This window comes from Lithobates pipiens, unplaced genomic scaffold (assembly GCF_037356315.1).
Source record: "Lithobates pipiens isolate NorthernLeopardFrog02 unplaced genomic scaffold, aLitPip1_a1.2 Scaffold_13, whole genome shotgun sequence".
In the NCBI taxonomy this organism is placed as follows: domain Eukaryota; kingdom Metazoa; phylum Chordata; class Amphibia; order Anura; family Ranidae; genus Lithobates; species Lithobates pipiens.
Genome location: NW_027507718.1, coordinates 368,681,949 through 368,700,826, shown reverse-complemented (window position 1 = coordinate 368,700,826; position 18,878 = coordinate 368,681,949). Strand labels below are relative to the sequence as shown.

The 18,878-nt window shown below is 40.8% G+C and overlaps 1 protein-coding gene across 1 annotated transcript in view; it reads right to left on the bottom strand.

The window, feature by feature from the left end:
* The window catches only part of GALNTL6 (polypeptide N-acetylgalactosaminyltransferase like 6), a 1,867,045-nt gene that overhangs the window by 251,055 nt on the left and 1,597,112 nt on the right, over positions 1-18,878 (bottom strand). The window contains exon 8 of the mRNA XM_077477209.1: positions 4,442-4,549. Coding sequence (XP_077333335.1) covers positions 4,442-4,549 — 108 coding nt within the window. The remainder of the gene's footprint in view (positions 1-4,441; positions 4,550-18,878) is intronic.

Below are 18,878 nucleotides of genomic sequence, written 5' to 3'. Positions count from 1 at the left end.
GGGAGGAGGCACAGCACCTCTAAAAAAACTGGCTTTTCTCCAGATTTATACATAAATTGTTGTGAGATAGGAAATATAGTTTGTGACACAGTAAACACATTGTTGTGCTGAGTAATCAATGTATTTCACCTGACACAGCATTCCCTGGTAGTGTTATCAGTTTTAAATTTGCACTCAGAGAGCTGAAAAAGCTCTCAAGAGCCTGTGGAAAAGTATTGACCTGTAAAATATCCCATTTCTCTGGTAAACAAATAAATAAATTAAAATCTTGCAGAACATAAGAGCAGGGCCCTGAAAGACATGACAAATGAGACAGGAGAGAAGGTGAATGTGCTATAATGGTTTTACAGTGGAAAACATAAATATATTAAGCTAAATGACACACACCCCACTTATTCTGGTGTACATGACCTATATACTATGAATTATTTAAATCTGTCTACGTGAGAAAACTATTTCATAAAGATAGTTACTGTTCATGTAAAAATGTACTGCATTACATAATCAGTAAGTCTACTAATATCTACGGAATCTATCATATACAATTTATCATGCCGTATAGTAAATATGCCCTTGGCGTTTCTACTTTTAGCAGGTGGAGAAAGTGGATCTAAAGCAAAACAATGTAAATTGCGCTACCTGCCTTCCCCTGCTGCTCCCTATAAAAAGAAAATCTCAATCATGTTAATATTTAACATTCATTGTACATTCCCTGCAGGGGAATCTTCCAGGTGCATGTGTTTTAAATTACATTAATTGCTTCTCACCCAGAGAATGCTTGGTGGCATTCACTGCCTTATAAATTGACCCTGGGTACTGAAATATGTTATCTGGAACAGGCTCTCTTTGGATCTAACAGGTCCACTGCTTCTTTTACACCAGGATTTCTCAACTGGGGTTCTACCACAATCTATCCATCGGTAAGCAGGTTGCCTACTATGTTAATGGTAGCTAGACTAGTATGGCTGCCCAGATTACAGGGAGAAAGAGTTCTACTGCTCACATTGTCATAGGCTTTTGGGGTCCAGCCTCCTGTCCTGTGATATATAAAAGGCAGAGGTTCAGATCTCAGAGGCATCAGGTAAACAAAGGGACAGGAATGCACGAGACACAAAGACACAGTTTTTCTATGGAGCTCTGGCTTTTGGAATTCACCCAGGTCTTGAACTTATCCCATGAGTCATGTCAGCTATGGACTTCACCCATAAGGACTCTACCTTTGCAGGTACCCTGAGGCAGCCACTATTAGAGTTAGATAGTGAAAGGATGTTCTGCCATGTTATGTTTAGCATGTTGCACTTATAGTAAAAGTTGTTAACTGGAACACGCCTGTTCTGAAGTCATTCAAGGGGTGCACATGAGGTCCTAGCACGCACACACACACAGGCCTGAGTTTGCAACAGCCTGCAATAGCACACCAAATTTTCTCGTAACATCTCAGCAACAAAACAGTTGACTACAACCAGTCATTGGTATCGTACCTGGTAAGGTGACAGGTTGTCTGGTAGCAAGGGGTGCCAGTGATATGGTTATATCCCTAGCTGTCCATCTCTGTCAGTCTACGGGAGTTGATTAGCATTACAGAGAATTATGCCCCGTTACTGGGTATGGAGAAGCAAGGGTTAAGTGAGCAGGCATGAGGTCTATACTACGTGCCCGGCGGGACCCTATTCTGCTACTAGGAGTAAGGTGGCAGAGTACACTGATTGGTGGGGTGACCATAGATTCTGCATGTCCCTCCTAATGCATTGTATGCACTTGCAAAAGTGTGTTGCATATGGGACCACGTCCTCTGTAGGAACTTCCCATAACGCTGCACAAGAGTGGCTCATGTTTGGGTTGGAGTAATGTTTAACTTCCGAATGGCCACAGACCTTGATGGGTCCCGGCACTGATGAGTATGTCCTTTGCAAGCTGTCTGGTTTTACAATATATGACCCTTCTGGTCAGTAGCAATAGTAATCAATTTTATTATTACTTTAATAAACAATTTCTGAAAATATAAAATACACCTATTTTATTAGTGCAGACAGCAAAATACTCTATACAGCTTCTCTTATAGGATCACACCTCTCTGTCCTCTATTCTCTACATTAGGGGTGCTCAACCTGTGACAGACGGGCCACATGTGGCCCTCTGAGCCATCTGATGTGGCTCTTGACCTCAAACCAGAGAAGCACACTTATTATATCCTGCAGGTTTCTGAAAGTGCTCCAAAACTTCTAAATGCAGGAGTTTTGGTGCACTTTCATAAAGTGCACCCCACCTGCAAGATATAATAGAAATCTATGGAAAAGTGCAGCTAACCTGCAAGAAAGTCACAGGTACAGTGTGCTCGTGGTGCAGGTATACTGCAGAGCATCAGTAGGAAAACAGCCTTATATGGACCTCAGGACAGTAAGGGCTCATTTATATTTGCAGCTCGGGGGAACAGTAAAATCCCATAGTTGAGCCATGTTTTTATCACACATCCCCAATCAAAATAAAAAAATTGTAAATTCTGTCTGTAAACGTTTACCAGATCACTTAAGTGGCCCTCGCTCTTCAAAAGGTTGAGCACCCTTGCTCTATATTGTCCCTTTTAAGGCCTGAAGGATAAAGTTGGTGTACCATATTTTTACCAAAAGTACTTATGCTGCTGTTACCTTTATATTAAAGTGTAAAATGATTGTTTCTAAAGCAGGTAAATAGGAAAAGAAGTGTTTGTGAAGGCAGTTAAAAAGCATTTTTAGTTTATAATGTTTTAATTGATAACTTATCCAAAAAACCATAAGACCACTTTCACACTGAGGTGTTTTACAGGCGCTACAGCGCTAAAAATAGCGCCTGTAATGAGCCTCTCCTGTCTCACGGTGCACTGGCAGGACGCAAAAAAAAGTCCCGCAAGCAGCATTTTTGGAAAGGTAAAGGAGCAGTGTATACACCGCTCCTTCACTGCTCCTGCCCATTAAACTAAATGGGCACCACTGCCGATCTGCTGGCAATGCACAGCTTCAGCGGTGCTTTGCAGGTCGTTTTAACCCTTTTTCAGCCGCTAACAGGGGTTAAAAACCACTAGTGGCCGAAAATTCCTGCAAAAACAGCGCCTCTAAAAATATTGATGCTTTACCGCCGACAGCCCCAGTGTGAAAGGGGCCTAAGGTATAGCCACTTCACGCACTTTCACCTAAGGAATTCACACCGCTAGTGGGCTGCTTCTACAGTGAGTACTCAAAGCAGAAGCCAATCTTTGGGTGCATTGCCCAGCGTCCAGCAGCCACTGAGAAGTGGGCCACCAGTGGCGCATGCCCCCTAGGCAGAAGTGCAGAGACACAGGATGGAGCTCTGCTTATGTAAAAAAAGGCAGAGCTCCATTCTGACAGCGAGAAAGTGACGGATTTTGTGTCCCTGCAAAGCAGGGAATAAAATCTATCACTTCCCTTGCTAAAAGCAGCACACAGTTTACACAAAAACATTGGTTAGACACACAGTTAACCCTTTGATCACCCTGTACCTTCCTAGCCAGTATCAGTAATACAGTGACATACAGTCAGTACAGTACAGTACAATGCATATTTTTAGCACTGATCAATGTTTGTGTCACTGGTTCCCACATAGTGTCAAATTTGTCAGTAAGTGTCCGATTGTCCACCACAATATTGCAGCCCCACTATAAGTTGCTGATCACCAACATTACTAGTATAAAAAATGAATAAATATGAATGAATGAAAAAATGACAGTATATAAACCATAGTTTGTAGACTCTAGAACTTTTGCACAAACCAATCAATATATGCTTATTGGGATTTTTTTTTTTAACCAAAAATATACAGCAGAATACATATTGGCCTACATTTGTGATGTAGGCCAATATGATTTTTTTTATATTTTTTATTGGATATGTTTTAAAGCAGTAAGTAAAAATTTAATTATACCATCAATATAAGGTAACCGAGGTATACTATTTCTTTGGTGTTTGTCATTGAATTGGAGAGTCGGGGTAAAAAATGGGAAAAAGACAAAATAAATTTGGAGGCTTAATAGCCTGGGTACACTGACGGTTTTAAAGTCGATATTGTATCTGGTTGCTAGTAACACATTTTATAAGACTGAGGATGACTTAAAATTTCTGACTTTTTAGATGTCAGATAGAACAAGAAATCTCAGTAATTAGGATCTATTTATTGGGTAGCAACTAGAACAGGCAGAAGAAATTGCTCCCAAGGCAGTCATGGGAATCAATACAACATCTAGCAGAGTGGAGAACCTCTACCAGTCATGTATACTGTCTCTTTCTCCATAAGGGACAAAATCCCTTCAATGGGCAAACAGACAATACATAAAACATAAATGAAGTTCCAAACCTTCCACACTCTATCCAAACATAAATAAAGAAATATGGCAGGACCTGGATTTAAAATATAGTTCACTTGTAAATTATTTCATATCATTCCGACTCACCCTTGCAAGACTTGTCCCTGTTGGAACTTTGTAAGGCACATACTTTCTGTAGATATGGCCAACCCTGGAACATGGGACATCAAACATTTGTCCTCCGCACAGCCACACCTGAAACAAAAGGAAATACACACATACATCATTTTTAGATCCATATGAGATAGCAATATATATATATATATATATATATATATGGAAAACAGCATTATTCCCATGATGTATATAAACAGGTTTTCTAAATACATCACTACTGGCCAAAGTTGTCAAACTTCTGTATCATACATAGCATTCACAAAGAGATCAACGACAAAGCCTCCTCATATTCTGGGTATCCTATACTGTATGTAAATAATACAGAGCTTCCAATGAGTCTTCTGTTACTTGTAAGATGCTCAGTCTGTGCATGTTGATATCACTAGACTTATTGAAGATCATATTCACAGAGATGTTTTTAAGCTCCCCAATTCCCTGACAAGCAGCAGCTCTGCGTACAAATAGTGGCTATCCAAGAACAGTGCCCCTGGCAAGGAATCAACTCAAGTCGTTTTCTCTCTGAAGTGACAGCAGCTTTGTTGACGGAAAGGTAATCTAGCTTGATTATATATTTAAAAAAATAATACTCCTTTTTCCCACAATACTTATTTCATATTTGTTGCACTGGGAAGCTACACCTTTAGTTAATGAAGGTGAAGAACAATTTATTGAAAAAAGAATATATAGCTGAACATTTTGACCACAGCACCCATCTACAGTCCCCAGTCATTGTTAAAGAGGTACATCAGTTGCAGTGATGCTCTTGTTTTAGGCAGAATCAGTTGCATGTCTAGCCATAGCAGTCCCTTTTCCCCTTTACTGCCCCCTCCCCCTTGCTGCTCCCTGCACTTTACTATCATGGTATAGTACAGAGGCCTGGTTATTTTTGTGATCATAGTCCCCATTACAGTGAGAACACACAATCCATCAAAGCAAAAAATACAAGTTACTACACACAAATAAAAAACAAAAGCATTTAGGGTTCCTTCCCACTAGCAGTTGAAGGGTGGTAAAACCTTGCAGTTGAGCTACATTTTTTTCTGCCCACAACCACTCCTCCTTTAACTGCACAGGCAGCAGCCATGGGGGTACTCCTGCTGTGGCTACAATGATTGCTCTTCAAAGATCAAAGCTCGTGTGAACGAACCCTTAGTGCTAGATATTGAAAATGCCCCTCATGTTAAAAAAATTCTTCACCTCTATTTTCAGAAACTAATATATCTCATGCATTTTATTTAACTACATATATTTAATTACCTTACGCTATTTATTATTTTGTATGTTCATTATTCTTTAAAGTGGGTGGGATTTAAAGCAGAAATTTATTAAAAATTATGGAATTAACCACTTGCAGACCGGACCATTTTGCTGGTCAAAGACCAGACCACTTTTTGCGATTCCGCACTGCGTCGCTTTAACTGACAATTGCGCGGTCGTGCGACGTGGCTCCCAAACAAAATTGACGTCCTTTTTTTCCCACAAATAGAGCTTTCTTTTGGTGGTATTTGATCACCCCTGCGGTTTTTATTTTTTGTGCTATAACCAAAAATAGAGCGACAATTTTGAAAAAAACGCATTATTTTTTACTTTTTGTTATAATAAATATCCCCCAAAAATATATAAAAAAACATTTTTTTCCCTCAGTTTAGGCCGATACGTATTCCTCTACATATTTTTGGTAAAAAAAAAAAAAAAGCAATAAGCGATTATTGATTGGTTTGCGCAAAAGTTATAGCGTTTACAAAATAGGGATAGTTTTATAGCATTTTTATTAATAATTTTTTATTATTTTTTTTTTACTAGTAATGGCGGCGATCAGCCATTTTTATTGTGACTGCGACATTGTGGGGGACCCATCGGACATTTTTGACACATTTTTGGGACCATTGTCATTTATACAGTAATCACTGCTATATAAATGCAGTGATTCCTGTGTAAATGACACTGGCAGTGAAAGGGTTAACCAGTGGGTGGCAGTGTAGGGGTTAAGTGTTCCTAGGGGTGTGTTACTAACTGTGGGTTGGTTGGGCTTTCATTTAGTGAACACTGATCTCTGCTCCAATCACATGGAGCAGAGATCAGCGTCACTAGTTGCTAGGCAGAATGGAGAAATGTTGTTTACACAGCATTTCCTCCATTCGGCCGCTCCGTGAGACGATCACGGGGATGCCCGCGGCGATCGAGTCCGCGGGTCCCGCGACCGGACTCACGGGGGTCCCGACCAGCGCGGGAGCGCGCCGCTGGCGGCGCGCTCCCGTTGGCAGGGCGGCATTGAATATTGGACGTACCTGTACGCCAATATGCCTGCCCGTGCCATTCTGTCGACGTACATCGTCGTGCGCTGGTCGGGAAGTGGTTAAAATATTTACAAATTCTTAACAAGCAGTAAATACATTTTAAAATAAGGCCTCACTGACTTCTGTAGCAGTAGACACTGTGTAGCTGTGAAGTTATTCAAGTTGGGTTTCACCACTTGGCTCTTTCCCCTATCTGTGTTTACAATAGAGATTAGAAGACTGGCAAGCTGTCAACTTACTGCTGGCAGACTGGAGCTGAGCTAATGATAGAAAGGACTTCACTGCAAAATTTGAGAATAGTTTTGTCTTCTGATCTCTATTCTAAACACTGAGCAGGTGCATAGGAGGGAGAGCCAGGTGCACAAACCCAACTTAGGCCCCTTTCACACATGCGGACAGTATGTCCGTATTTCATCCATCCGTTTGCGGATGAAATACGGACATACATGCATCCCTATGGGATAGCGGATGTCTGCAGATGAACATCCGCAGACACCCGCTATTGTCCACCTCCGCAATTGTCCGATTCTGCAGATGGAGGAAAATCCTATTTTTCTATCCGTCTGCAGAGCGGATCGGATGAAAACGGACAAACGGTCCATGCTCATCCAATCCCCATAGAGGAGAGCAGAGAGCTGACAGGGCGGTCCCTGCACAGTGTGCAGAGACCGCCCTGTCCGCCGCCAGCTCAGCAGGGACAACGGAGCGATCCCCGCTGAGCAAGCGGATCATCACGGGGCGGATCATTACTGATCCGTCCTGTGTGAAAGGGGCCTTAAAGGATATGTAAAGGTTTGTTTTAAAAAAACAAAACAAAACAAACATGTCATACTTACAAAGATAGCAGGACTCTGTCCCCCGTCTCCCGTGTCATTAGATTTGATTGACAGCACCAGGAGCCAATGGCTGTGCTGTTACCAATCTATCCATTCAGGACCCAAGACACCAGCTGGAGCTGGTTTGCTTGTCCCCGTCGCTCGAAAGACTGGGTTCAGGTAAGTAAAAGGGGGGCTCTGGGGGGCTGCTGCAACACAGGAGATTTTTCACCTTAATGCATAAAACTATATTTCTGGAATAAAGCTATCTCTTTTCCACCCATCCCTCTCATCCCTCTCTAGCCCATCCAGGAGTGTAACAAGTCTGATTTCAAGTTGGAGGATGGTGTATTTGCTATATGTCACCACCAGCCAGGCTACAATGCAGTATAAGTAATCAAATCTGCTCCGATTTCTGTACACATTGGCTTTGGTCTGGTTGGCAAATGCATTCTAATTGTATGTAGCATCTATATGTGTTTTCTATGTGTGCTGCAGCCAATGTGTAATTGTATGTGCATTCACAACAGGTATCAACAACTTCTAAGGCCGCGTACACACGCGCGGACTGTTGGCCCAACTTTGTCCGTCCAACAGTTTGAGCGAACAGTCCGCTCAAACTTAGCATGGACGGACATGGCCACACACGACGAACGAACAGTTTGCTGAAACCGTGCGCGATGACGTGAACGGCACGTACGACGGGACGCAAAATACGACGTCCTATACACTGCATTATAACTTTCGGCTTGAAAATCCTTTCTGAGCATGCGCGGAACTTAGTTTGACGAACAAGCCTACACACGGGCGGACTGTTCGTTGAAACAAGGTTTCAGCGGACAGTTTTTCGGAATTTCCGTAAAACCTTGTCCGTCCAACTGTCCGCTGAAACTGTCCGCTGAAAGCCCACACACGAGCGGACTGTCCGCCCAAACACTGTTCAGCGGACAAGGTTGGGCCAACAGTCCGCGCGTGTGTACGCGGCCTTACTCTTAATTTTTCCTAGACTGCAATGATGTTCCTTCCTACGTCACTACTGTGATTATGGCTATGGTTAGGGTGGTAATGGCTCCAAAAATCTCTTCAGAAAGTGACCAATTATTTACACCCAGGGGAGAAGAGTGTGGCACATAAGCCCCCCCCCCCATAAATGTGGGGTGTCAAGCTACTTGGTGTGCATCTATTTGGAAGAGATTTAATTTTAGCTTGCTGCCACGTTGCCACTGGGATACTACAAATCTAGTGTCCCTGGACGGTAAAGTTGGGATTATGGCAGATCTTATAAAAAAAGTTTCAAAAAGTGCTGAACCTTTACTACTTTCTGTACTTTACTTTCACATTTGCAAACTATACATTTTGCATACTATAAATAAATTGAATATTTCTAGGGCAAATTGACTTCATAATTATTTGCAGGTGAATGTTTAGAAAGATGCCCCTATTGTCCATAATAATATTATACAAAGAGTGTAAATCAAACAGTGCAAACAGAATTCTTACTCAGAATATCAATTACAGGACAATACATCTGGATTATAATGTGTTCCAGGTTGTTTGTAACCGTTAATTATTCACTGTAAGCATATCGTCTGCTTAGGTTTTAGTCTTTTGATAAGCTGAGAAACCATTGAACTATACAGTAGTTCTCACATACTGTATTTAAAGAGGAAGTAAACCCTGATGAGTTTACTTCCTCTTTCATTCCCTGCAAAGGCAAAGCATAATGGACTACTATGCATCGCATAGTAGCCCATTATGTGTCACTTACCCGACACAGGAGCCAGCGAAGTCGCCGCTGTCCCCTGTAGTCCGCCGCATCCATCTTGTTGGTGGGGTCTCGCAGCTCCGGCGCTGTCATTCGGCGAAGCCGCGATGACGTCACTCCCGCGCATGCGCACAGGAGCCGACACGCGCGACAGCTCCGTCGCTGAGAATGCCGCGCTCAGTGCGCCTGCGCGCCGCTGTCTACGGCGCATGCGCCGTAGACAGCGGTGCCCATTTTCGGGCAAATATCTCCTAAACCATATAGGTTTAGGAGATATTGCTTGGACCTACAGGTAAGCCTTAATCTAGGCTTACCTGTAGGTCAAAGTGGTTTGTAAGGGTTTACAACCACTTTAACATTAGATAAATGCCTTAAAGCAGACCTTTACGCTATATTACTAAAATTCACATTAGTATGCATCACTAGTTGTGTGTTTTTTTCTAAATTTAAATGTATTTTTTTTTTATTAATTTGCCCTTCTTATGTCCTGGTTCCCCTGAAGGCACTGGCCCGGTCCCTGATGATGTAGACAATATCACCATTGCCTTTAGGGAGATCTCATACCTAATCGGTGAGACCTTGCAGTACAGTTGTACTGCTAATGAACAATATGGAAAGCGTGGTGTCATGTGGCTCATCCTGCATATGCACTGCATGTTAACACTGGTGTTAAATAATAATAAAAGGTAGGCGTTACCGATCATTGTCCACCAATAAGGGGTACATATTCAAATGACACATTTCCTTTTTAACATACAATCAACCAATCATAGTCATTAACTCTTTATCTAAGCAAACCCATCATGTCATCTTGAACAGCATATTTTTTCCCTACATTACATTACAAATGTTTATGATACACACTGCTTAACAAACACAATGTCATCCAGTAAGTGTTTATACCTGTCTTAAAGTAGAATAAAGCCAAACGTTGCTCTTTTCCATCTGTGTCCCATTGGAAAATTTCACTTTACTTCCTGTCCCATAGCCAAAAGAGAAAGTGAGAGGAAATCCCTTAAAAGCGTCAGAATCCCTTTTTGTCACTGGGGTTACCAGAACTAGTGTCCCCATTGGAAGATTTCTGGACAATTTGTCTTGTAGTGATGAACAAAAATCATAATTTATTACGATACAATGGGGCACAAACAGCAAAAAAAATGGGTTCTAATCCCTCTGCACTCAAAAAACAGGTGTTCATATAACTGTATACTGCTAAAACTACACAGAAAATCACAAACACTCCTGCAACTTTAAACCAAAGAATAAACTAGAAATGGGACTTTAAATCTGCTCACTGCTCCACACGGCTCCCAACTAATAGATATGGTCTGCACACAAACATGGGTCACAGCTGCTAAGAACTAGATACCTCATCTCTGGACAGGTGTAGAGAAGCTCCGCCCAACATGTTATGTCATAGTCACTACTTTCTTATCAGCTCCAACCTACGTCTGTGTGTGGACTATAGCTATTAGTCGGGAACCGCAAGCAGTGGGCTTTCACTCCGCCCTGAGAGTAGATACAATGCGCTGTTTGCTTTTTGCTGTTTCCTTTTTGCTGTGTGTATTGTAAAGCAAAGAATAAAGTGATTATCCAACTTTTTAAACAGAGAGCACTGGTGGTGTTTCTTTTTAAATATTTTATATGTGCTGTTTACAGTCACATTTATGTGCTGTTTACATCCACCTTGGAGCTGATCCCGGCTTTGATTTATTTGGCGTTTAAATGACTGTTGAACTACTGACACATTATTGAAAGTGCACAGTGAGTTTGCATTTCACTCTTATCAGTATTTTGATAATGTGGTTCTATAATATCTATTTTATTTTATTTTTATCACATTATTATACACATTTTAGTAATTTGATTCTACATGGACCATACATATTTAATAGCAAAGCTCTATTGTAAATTTCATATATACACCCTTTGTTGTAGTCAACAGTAGCAGGGGGATCTCAACAGGTATGGCATGATGTCTTATGTGAGTTCCAAATATCCCACTGTCTCATTCTCTCTAAAACTGTACAGATAAGACCATCATGGGATTACATCCAATAAATAGATGGCTTGCAAACAATGTATGTGATCTACATTATATACAGTAATAATACTATTTATAGTGAACCATAGGGTCTGCAACCCCGGAACCACCCCCTAGGAGTAGAACCGGATAATCACAGATAAAAACAAACAAACAGACAACAACAATGCACATCTTATGGGGGGACCTAAATTAAAATGGTAAATACAGTATACATACCACTTGGAGGGGTTTCAGGAATTATCCCTTTAACATAAAATAAATTATATCATTCTATTAGCTCTCTTTTATTTCCACACAATGGATAGTGAATGATCCTTAGGGAGGACAGAGGATATATAGCGCCATATAACAACCTATAACATCAGGGTGTGGAAGCTTAGGTATCTATATAAACAATTAAAGCATTACTATCCCTTCCATGTTGCCACTGTAATGCATACATCTGTGAATGCCATTGGGCTCCCTTAAACCATGATGTCTCTTCATATCTTAACTATATATCTCAAGACTTCTCATTCCCTTATTCAAAGCAGTATTTTAGATGCATATCATTTTAATAGTGGTATATATTACTATAAGTACCTTTAAAGTCCCATTTCTAATGTATTTTTCTGTATTTTTACCTTTAGTTATACTTTAAAGCTCTATGTTTTAGCGAATGTTATCTAGCTCATTTGGACCAAGCTGGTCCAAACAAACTATGTATACTTCACTAAAGCCAGGGTAATCCAAAAGTAAAAAATGTGTGTGTCGCTCAAATCAGAGGTGTAATCCAAAGCCAACCACAATGTTTGCCAGTTAGGATGGGAGCCCATTGCGGCTCCAAGCTTCAGTGTGGCAGAAAAAAAATGTCTGTGAGCCGCACATCATGAAGCAGACACATGTAAAAGGATGAATGGCAGCCTCAGCCTGGGCTCTGGCCAGGCCACGCCCCTAATATGTTTTACTTCCAGCCCCTGGGCTTAATCATGTTTAAGCTCTGGGGCAAAGCAAAACACGTTGAGGCCTGGCCTGGTCAGAACCCCCGGCTGAGACTATCATTCATAATTTCACATGGATCTGCTTCATGATGTGTGGCTCACAGACATTTTTTCTGCCTCACTAAAACCCAAAGTTAGGCTTTAAATGGATTTAACATAAATTCTGAACATGTGTGCTGAGCCTATCCCAGATTTCCTATTTACTTAAGGAAAGTGGAATTGTAGCAGCTTTAGGCCTATGCAAAATGTATAAAGAAAAAACTGATAATTTTTGGAAATATGTGAAAAAATTCACAATAAATATGTCAGACTACTTACTAAATTCAGAAATTACTACTGTAATTAGTGGTTTCATTAAACAGCCGCAGTAACCATCTGTGGCCTACATAATGGATTGCATAGCTGTGATGCAGGCCTCTGCACCATGTAGGAAGTAATACAAACAAATTAAATTAAACAGGGCAGACAGGGGATATAGATGCTGATGCTCCACTGCCCTTGTTATAAGCTGGAAGGTAGTAAGACCATGTTCAAATATATTTAAGCTCCTGCATGTGGGCTTAGAATTCCTGTAGAGTATCTGTTGAAGTTATCATTCGTTTACCTTTTAGAATGCTTTGATTTTAATTTAGCAGAACAACCAAAGATATGTCTATGGTAAGGCTAAGGCAGCCTAGTGCAAACAGTATTTTAATTAACAAGCATAAGAGGACACCATTATCTGTATTTACTGAAAAGCCTTGTCACATTAGAACAAATATTATTAAAACTAGTAATGAACAAGCCTAGATGTTGTCATAGGTTGAATTACGAACTCGTATTTTTATCTTATATGCTCTGTAACTGTTTAGTGACTCCTTAAAGGGCAATTATCGCTCCATTACGAGCAAAGGCAATTAAATGAAGACTGATAAGAAACATAAGGAATATGGAAATTAAGGAAGATTTAAAAGCAGAGGGACTTACAGGATCACTTTGATGAATATGGGTAAAAGATCTGTACAATTCTAACACACTCATTAAAGTGTATCTACAACTCAAAACTTATATTTTTTTAGAATGGATGAAGTGGGAAAGTATGTACCATTGTTGGAGGCTCTATTGGAGAGGCTTCTTTGTTTTCTGTCTGGTGAAAAGATCCTCAGGAGAAAGCAACTGAAAGGAAATCGCCTTAACAACACCACCACCGCAGACAAGGTAGAAATTCGTTTTTCTAAAGCTGGCCATACACAGAATTTCATTAAAAAAATTATTTTTAAGATCATTTGTTCATTTTTTTTAATTGTTAATGGGGTCAAATCAACATTTATTTTTTAATTTTATTACCAAAGTGACAAAAAATTTGAAAGAACGGGATGTAAACAAATTTCTAGCAGTGTTTGTGGTTTTCATTTGGGAAGGTCAATTCAATCCAAAATCAAATGTTAAAAGCAAATTCAATTTTTAGGTACTTTTGAACAATATTCAACAAGTCACTGAATGTTATCAATACAAGTGCTAGACCTGTCACAGTGCTGACTATTCTCACCCTTTCTTCCCTCCTCTTCCATTCATAGAAGCTGTACTATAGCTTACATAAATAAAAAGTGCTCTATGCATGGAGGAGGGGGACCTCTCATTTATCTTTCAATCCTCCATTCATAGATGGCTTTTGGAAGAGGGGGCAGAGACGTGAGCATAGTGGGCACTCTTGATGAGTGCCTGTGCCAGGTCCAGCACTCATATTAACCTCTGCAGCAGAAGATTGTGTCTGCAGGGGGGAGGCAGAAGAATTCAGATTTCAACTCGGGACAGCTGGCATCACCATAAGGGACACTTCTCATTAAATGTACAGTATATACTGTGCTTGTACTGATTAAAAAGAAATACCTGAACTCAAGCCTTAATGCACCTCCTCTAGGCTCCAGGAGCCCCAAGAAGTTTTAAGAGGAAGTTTGATTTCACAGAAAGACAGGCATTTCCATGGTGCATTTTACAGTACAGGGATACCATGTTTACTAAATTCCAAATTGCTTGAAAAGTTTCACTGGTTCCACAGGAGCAATAATCCTGTCTGGGTAGGAAATCTATGAATCATGTCACTGCATCCTCAGTGAGATTCTACCACAGCAAGGGAAAGCCTCAAACTAGACAAACAGAATCACTAAGAACCATGTCTTAGTTATTTTTTATAGTTTTCCTTGGCAGCTTAAGTGAAGATAATTTAGAGATCATTTTACAAGTAACAACCTCCCATCTTACCAGAAGCCCTGTAGATAAAGTAGCAGAAAAAAATAACATACAGCACATTTCCTGCAAAGAGCTTACAAACCTTTCTGTCTCTTTCTGAAGACCAGAATATTTTCATAATTATTACAATGAGCTTTTAAAAAGCTCAATGAATGAACTAATTCTTATTTGAATGAACTAAGGTATGGGTACAGGCAACTGTACCCATACAGGCAACTGGTATATCTATTGGTAAAGTGCTCTCCTTGTTGAGTAAAAGTACATTTTATATACGAGGAGAGAACCGACCACACGGGGCTCTGCAGCATTTAGTTACTTCCCAGCCAATGCTCTCTCTAGAATGTCACATAACCTCCATCCTTATGCTACGTTCCTGGGCCATTAGATCAATTTCAGTACACATGTTAATTGTCCCTTGAGCTAAATAAAGTTGCATGTTCTTATTTGTACTGGAGCTGTGGATTGATTTGTCTGTCAGCTTTGTAGAAATAGAAATATGTCTACATTTAAGAAGTCTTTACCAGAACATCTGCTGCTAACATTTAAATGCATCCCGTGAAAATAAATAGCTAGTATTTTATATTTATTGCTTCCTTAATTGTCCTTGGAACTATTTAATTGTTTATTTTACATCTTGAAAAGACAAATAAAAATGCATGAATAAACAAGTGATAACAAAGGCAAGATTGGGAAACTATGGCAAATGCCTCTTAGGAACACTGTAAGATCAAAGTGAAAAATCTTACTTTTAAGATATATAGACAAACAACATAAAAAGTTGACTCTGCCCAAACTTTTTCTCTTATGAATGAAAAGTAGGTAAACTACAAGCAATAAAGATTTACTAGAGAAATATTTTAAAACAGACGACTCTGTAACTTTACATGTCTGCATGAATACATTCCTGACTTGTGACTATATTTTCTTTTAACAAATTGTACAACTTATTGTTAAAGCAGAGTTCCACCCAATAGTAGAAGCTTTGCTTATCTGCTCCCCCCCTTTGGTGTCACATTTGGCACCTTTCAGGGGGGAATGGGTACCTGTATTTGACAGTTACCCTTCCCCACTTCCAGGAGACTGAGCTGCGGTGGCGTCCCTCTGAAGTTTTGCACCCTCTTCCTTCCTCCACCTCCAGGGCCAGTCAGAAAGTGCAGTATGCTTTGCACATGCGCAGTAGGGAACTGGCTATGAAGCTAAAAGGCTTTGCTGCCTGGTTCCCTTACAATGAATGGTGGCAGCAGCAATTGAGGACTGATTCACAAATCGGCTGGGGTGCCGTCATTACAGGATCCCTGAACAGGTGAGGTTCCAAATTCTAAAAGTCAGCCATTACAGTATTTGTAGTATTTGCAGAACTGCACGTTAATGTGATACTAAAGGCATTGTTTTTTTTAAAGAAAAAGAGATGGTATACTTTCATGCTCATGCTCTGTCCATTTTCAATAAAGTCACTTATCTCCTATACTAACAGGCTTTACTGGCACTGTCAGCTCTTCCCATCTTCAGGTGCCTCCTGCAGCAAGCTGGATCCTAAGTAGGCATCCGTGTGTGCATTCCTGCTGGGTCCGGAGCCAGGCTGTGTGTGTCTATAGACACATGCAGCACTGGTAAGCCATGCTCTGATCTCTTTGCACCAGGTTTGTCGGAAGCAGCAGAAACCTATAGTCCTGCTGCCCTTCTCCTGTGAAAGCAGGAAGTGAGGGGAGCAGTGCTGGAGTTGGGCACAGCCCTGAAGCAGTGATATGCAGTCAGGTAAGTGTTTATTGACAGAGGGGGGTAAGAAGAGAATGCTTCAGACTTTAGAACCACTTTGGGCCCATGCAGATTTTTTACTCTGCATTGTGGTGTGTTAACATATAATTTTCTTGTGTGTTAATATGTGTTCATTAGTCCATTCATTTGAATGGATGGCCAATGCAGAAAAAAACATACCGGTACATATGTTATTTATGATGTATCACTGCACAACACACTTTATGTGTGTTACTTTGTTATGTTGTTCATTGCAACACGTGCATTGGAGGTACATTGTACTAAAGTGGTATAAATGCACACGTTTTTTTTGACCTTAATGCATTCTATGTATTAATGTAAAAAAAATTCTGTGTGCAGCTCCCCGCCCCCCCCGCCCACATATTTGCTTACCTGAGCCCAATCTCTATCCAGCGCGCTGTGCTTGAGAGAAGTGGCACTCTTTGCTCCGTCCCTCCTCACAGGGCAGATTGATAGCCAATGCCAATGGCTCTTGCTGTTGTCAAGCAAATCATGTGATGAGGGAGTGTGGGCCTGGGCCAAGCTGCACTGTCTGTCAATAGATGCAGGCAGCATGGCTCAGGATTGAGCCCCCTGGTGTGCCACAATAGGAAATTACTCCCTATGGTGGCACACTGAGAAGAGGAGGATCCAGAAGTGCTAGCGGGGGACCTGAGAAGAAGTGTATTAGAGCTGCTCTATGCAAAACCATTGCACAAAGCAAGTATAACATGTTTGTTATTTAAAAAAAAGTAATTTACAATCCCATTTGGCTGGGTTCACACTGCAGCACACTCCGGCTCACAGCAGGAGTCTGATGCATCACCATTCACTGTTTCAGGTCCAATTACATTTTTGGCTTAATTTGGACCTGAAATGGACCAAAAGACGCAGAGGACTCCTGTGAAATTCGCACCGGAGCCACTATGGAAACGTAGGAACTGGCTTCATAGAGAGCCAGTCCCAATCTCCTGCTATGCGAATTGGATGTGGGTAAACAGCATCCGATTTGCAACAGTGTAAACCCGGCCTTCATGTTAGGATGCCATTACAATTGTATCATGCTTGCTAACAAACATGCCAATAGTAGCCAGTCATAACAAACATGCAAGTTTAATGTACTGTTCAGTTTTTGTGACTTTATTTTAAGTCACGGAAATATATAATTGAACAGGGTTTAGCATGTGTTCCCAATTTTTAGCTGTTATTTGTTTTCATTACCTTACTCTATATTTCATACCTAAGCTAACAGGCTAATTAATAAACAGTTATTGGTTATTCTAATTGGTTAGAAAATACCATTAGTAGACAAAACAAAAGCATAGCCCAAGGTATAAAACAATAGCTCAGGGGCAGACCCTGCTGGTGGCCAACCCCCTGCCTGCTACGAGTAGCTCAGGTGGTCAAAAAGCAGTGCATAGAACAAACATACACATTCTATTACATTTATTGAATGACACAGTGGAGGTCTTCAGATCTTGACTGTTAGGACATGCAAGAGTAGTGTCTACCGAGGAGCAGGAACAATAAACTAACAACACCAAACTCCCCAACCTGCAAGCATAACTACACTGTGGCATGTAAGTCTTTTCAACCAAAACAAGCATCCAATGATGCAGGAATGTGAGCCTTGTAAAATCTTGTCAATGTGTGAACCAATGATCAAGTGGCCGCCTTACAAACCTGAGAAACAGATTCCTGATGGTAAAATAGTAGCCAAAGAAGCTGATTGAACCTTACACAGACCCTCTGTGAGCATAAAAAGATAATCTGTCTTATTAACTGAAGCCATAGAAGAAAAGTAAAGCTGCACAACTCTGACCACACCCAAATCATAGAGAGCAATTTCATTATGGTGTACTGTACTGTACAATATTGTCATTAAAATGGATGGAGGACACCAGGTTTGGCAAAAAAGAAAGTTAAGTAGAGTTTTGAAATTAAGGTCATCAGCGCCAAAAAGATCTGGTTTTCTGTGTCAGGTCTACTGAAAGCAACACAATACGATCACAAAGCCAATATAGAATATGTGACAAATAGGGATGAGCTCGACGTTCGGGTCGAGCATAAGATCGACTCGAACATCGGATGTTCTTCGTTTGGCGAAGAACGAACATTATGGGGTGTTCGCAGCAAATTCGAGCACCACAGAGCGCCCCATAATGCACTGTGAGATCGCAGTGAATTTCTGTATGATGATTGGCCAAAGCATGCACCTGACCTGCATGCTTTGGCCAATCCAAGCGCCCTCTGCTAAGAGAGCCATAATTGGCCAAAGGCAGGGTGCCTTTGGCCAATCATGGCTCAGGGGGACTAAGTCCACGTCCCACACTATATAAGGCTGCCTACGTGGTGGCCCTGTGTAGTGTTGTTGGTGTGGACAGAGAGATAGCTTGATTTGTATGAGTATACCCCTCACATTTTTGTTAATATTTTATTATATATTTTCATGTGACAAGACTAAAGATATGACACTTTGCTACAATGTCAGATTTTTGGTGCTGAAAGCGGTACCATTA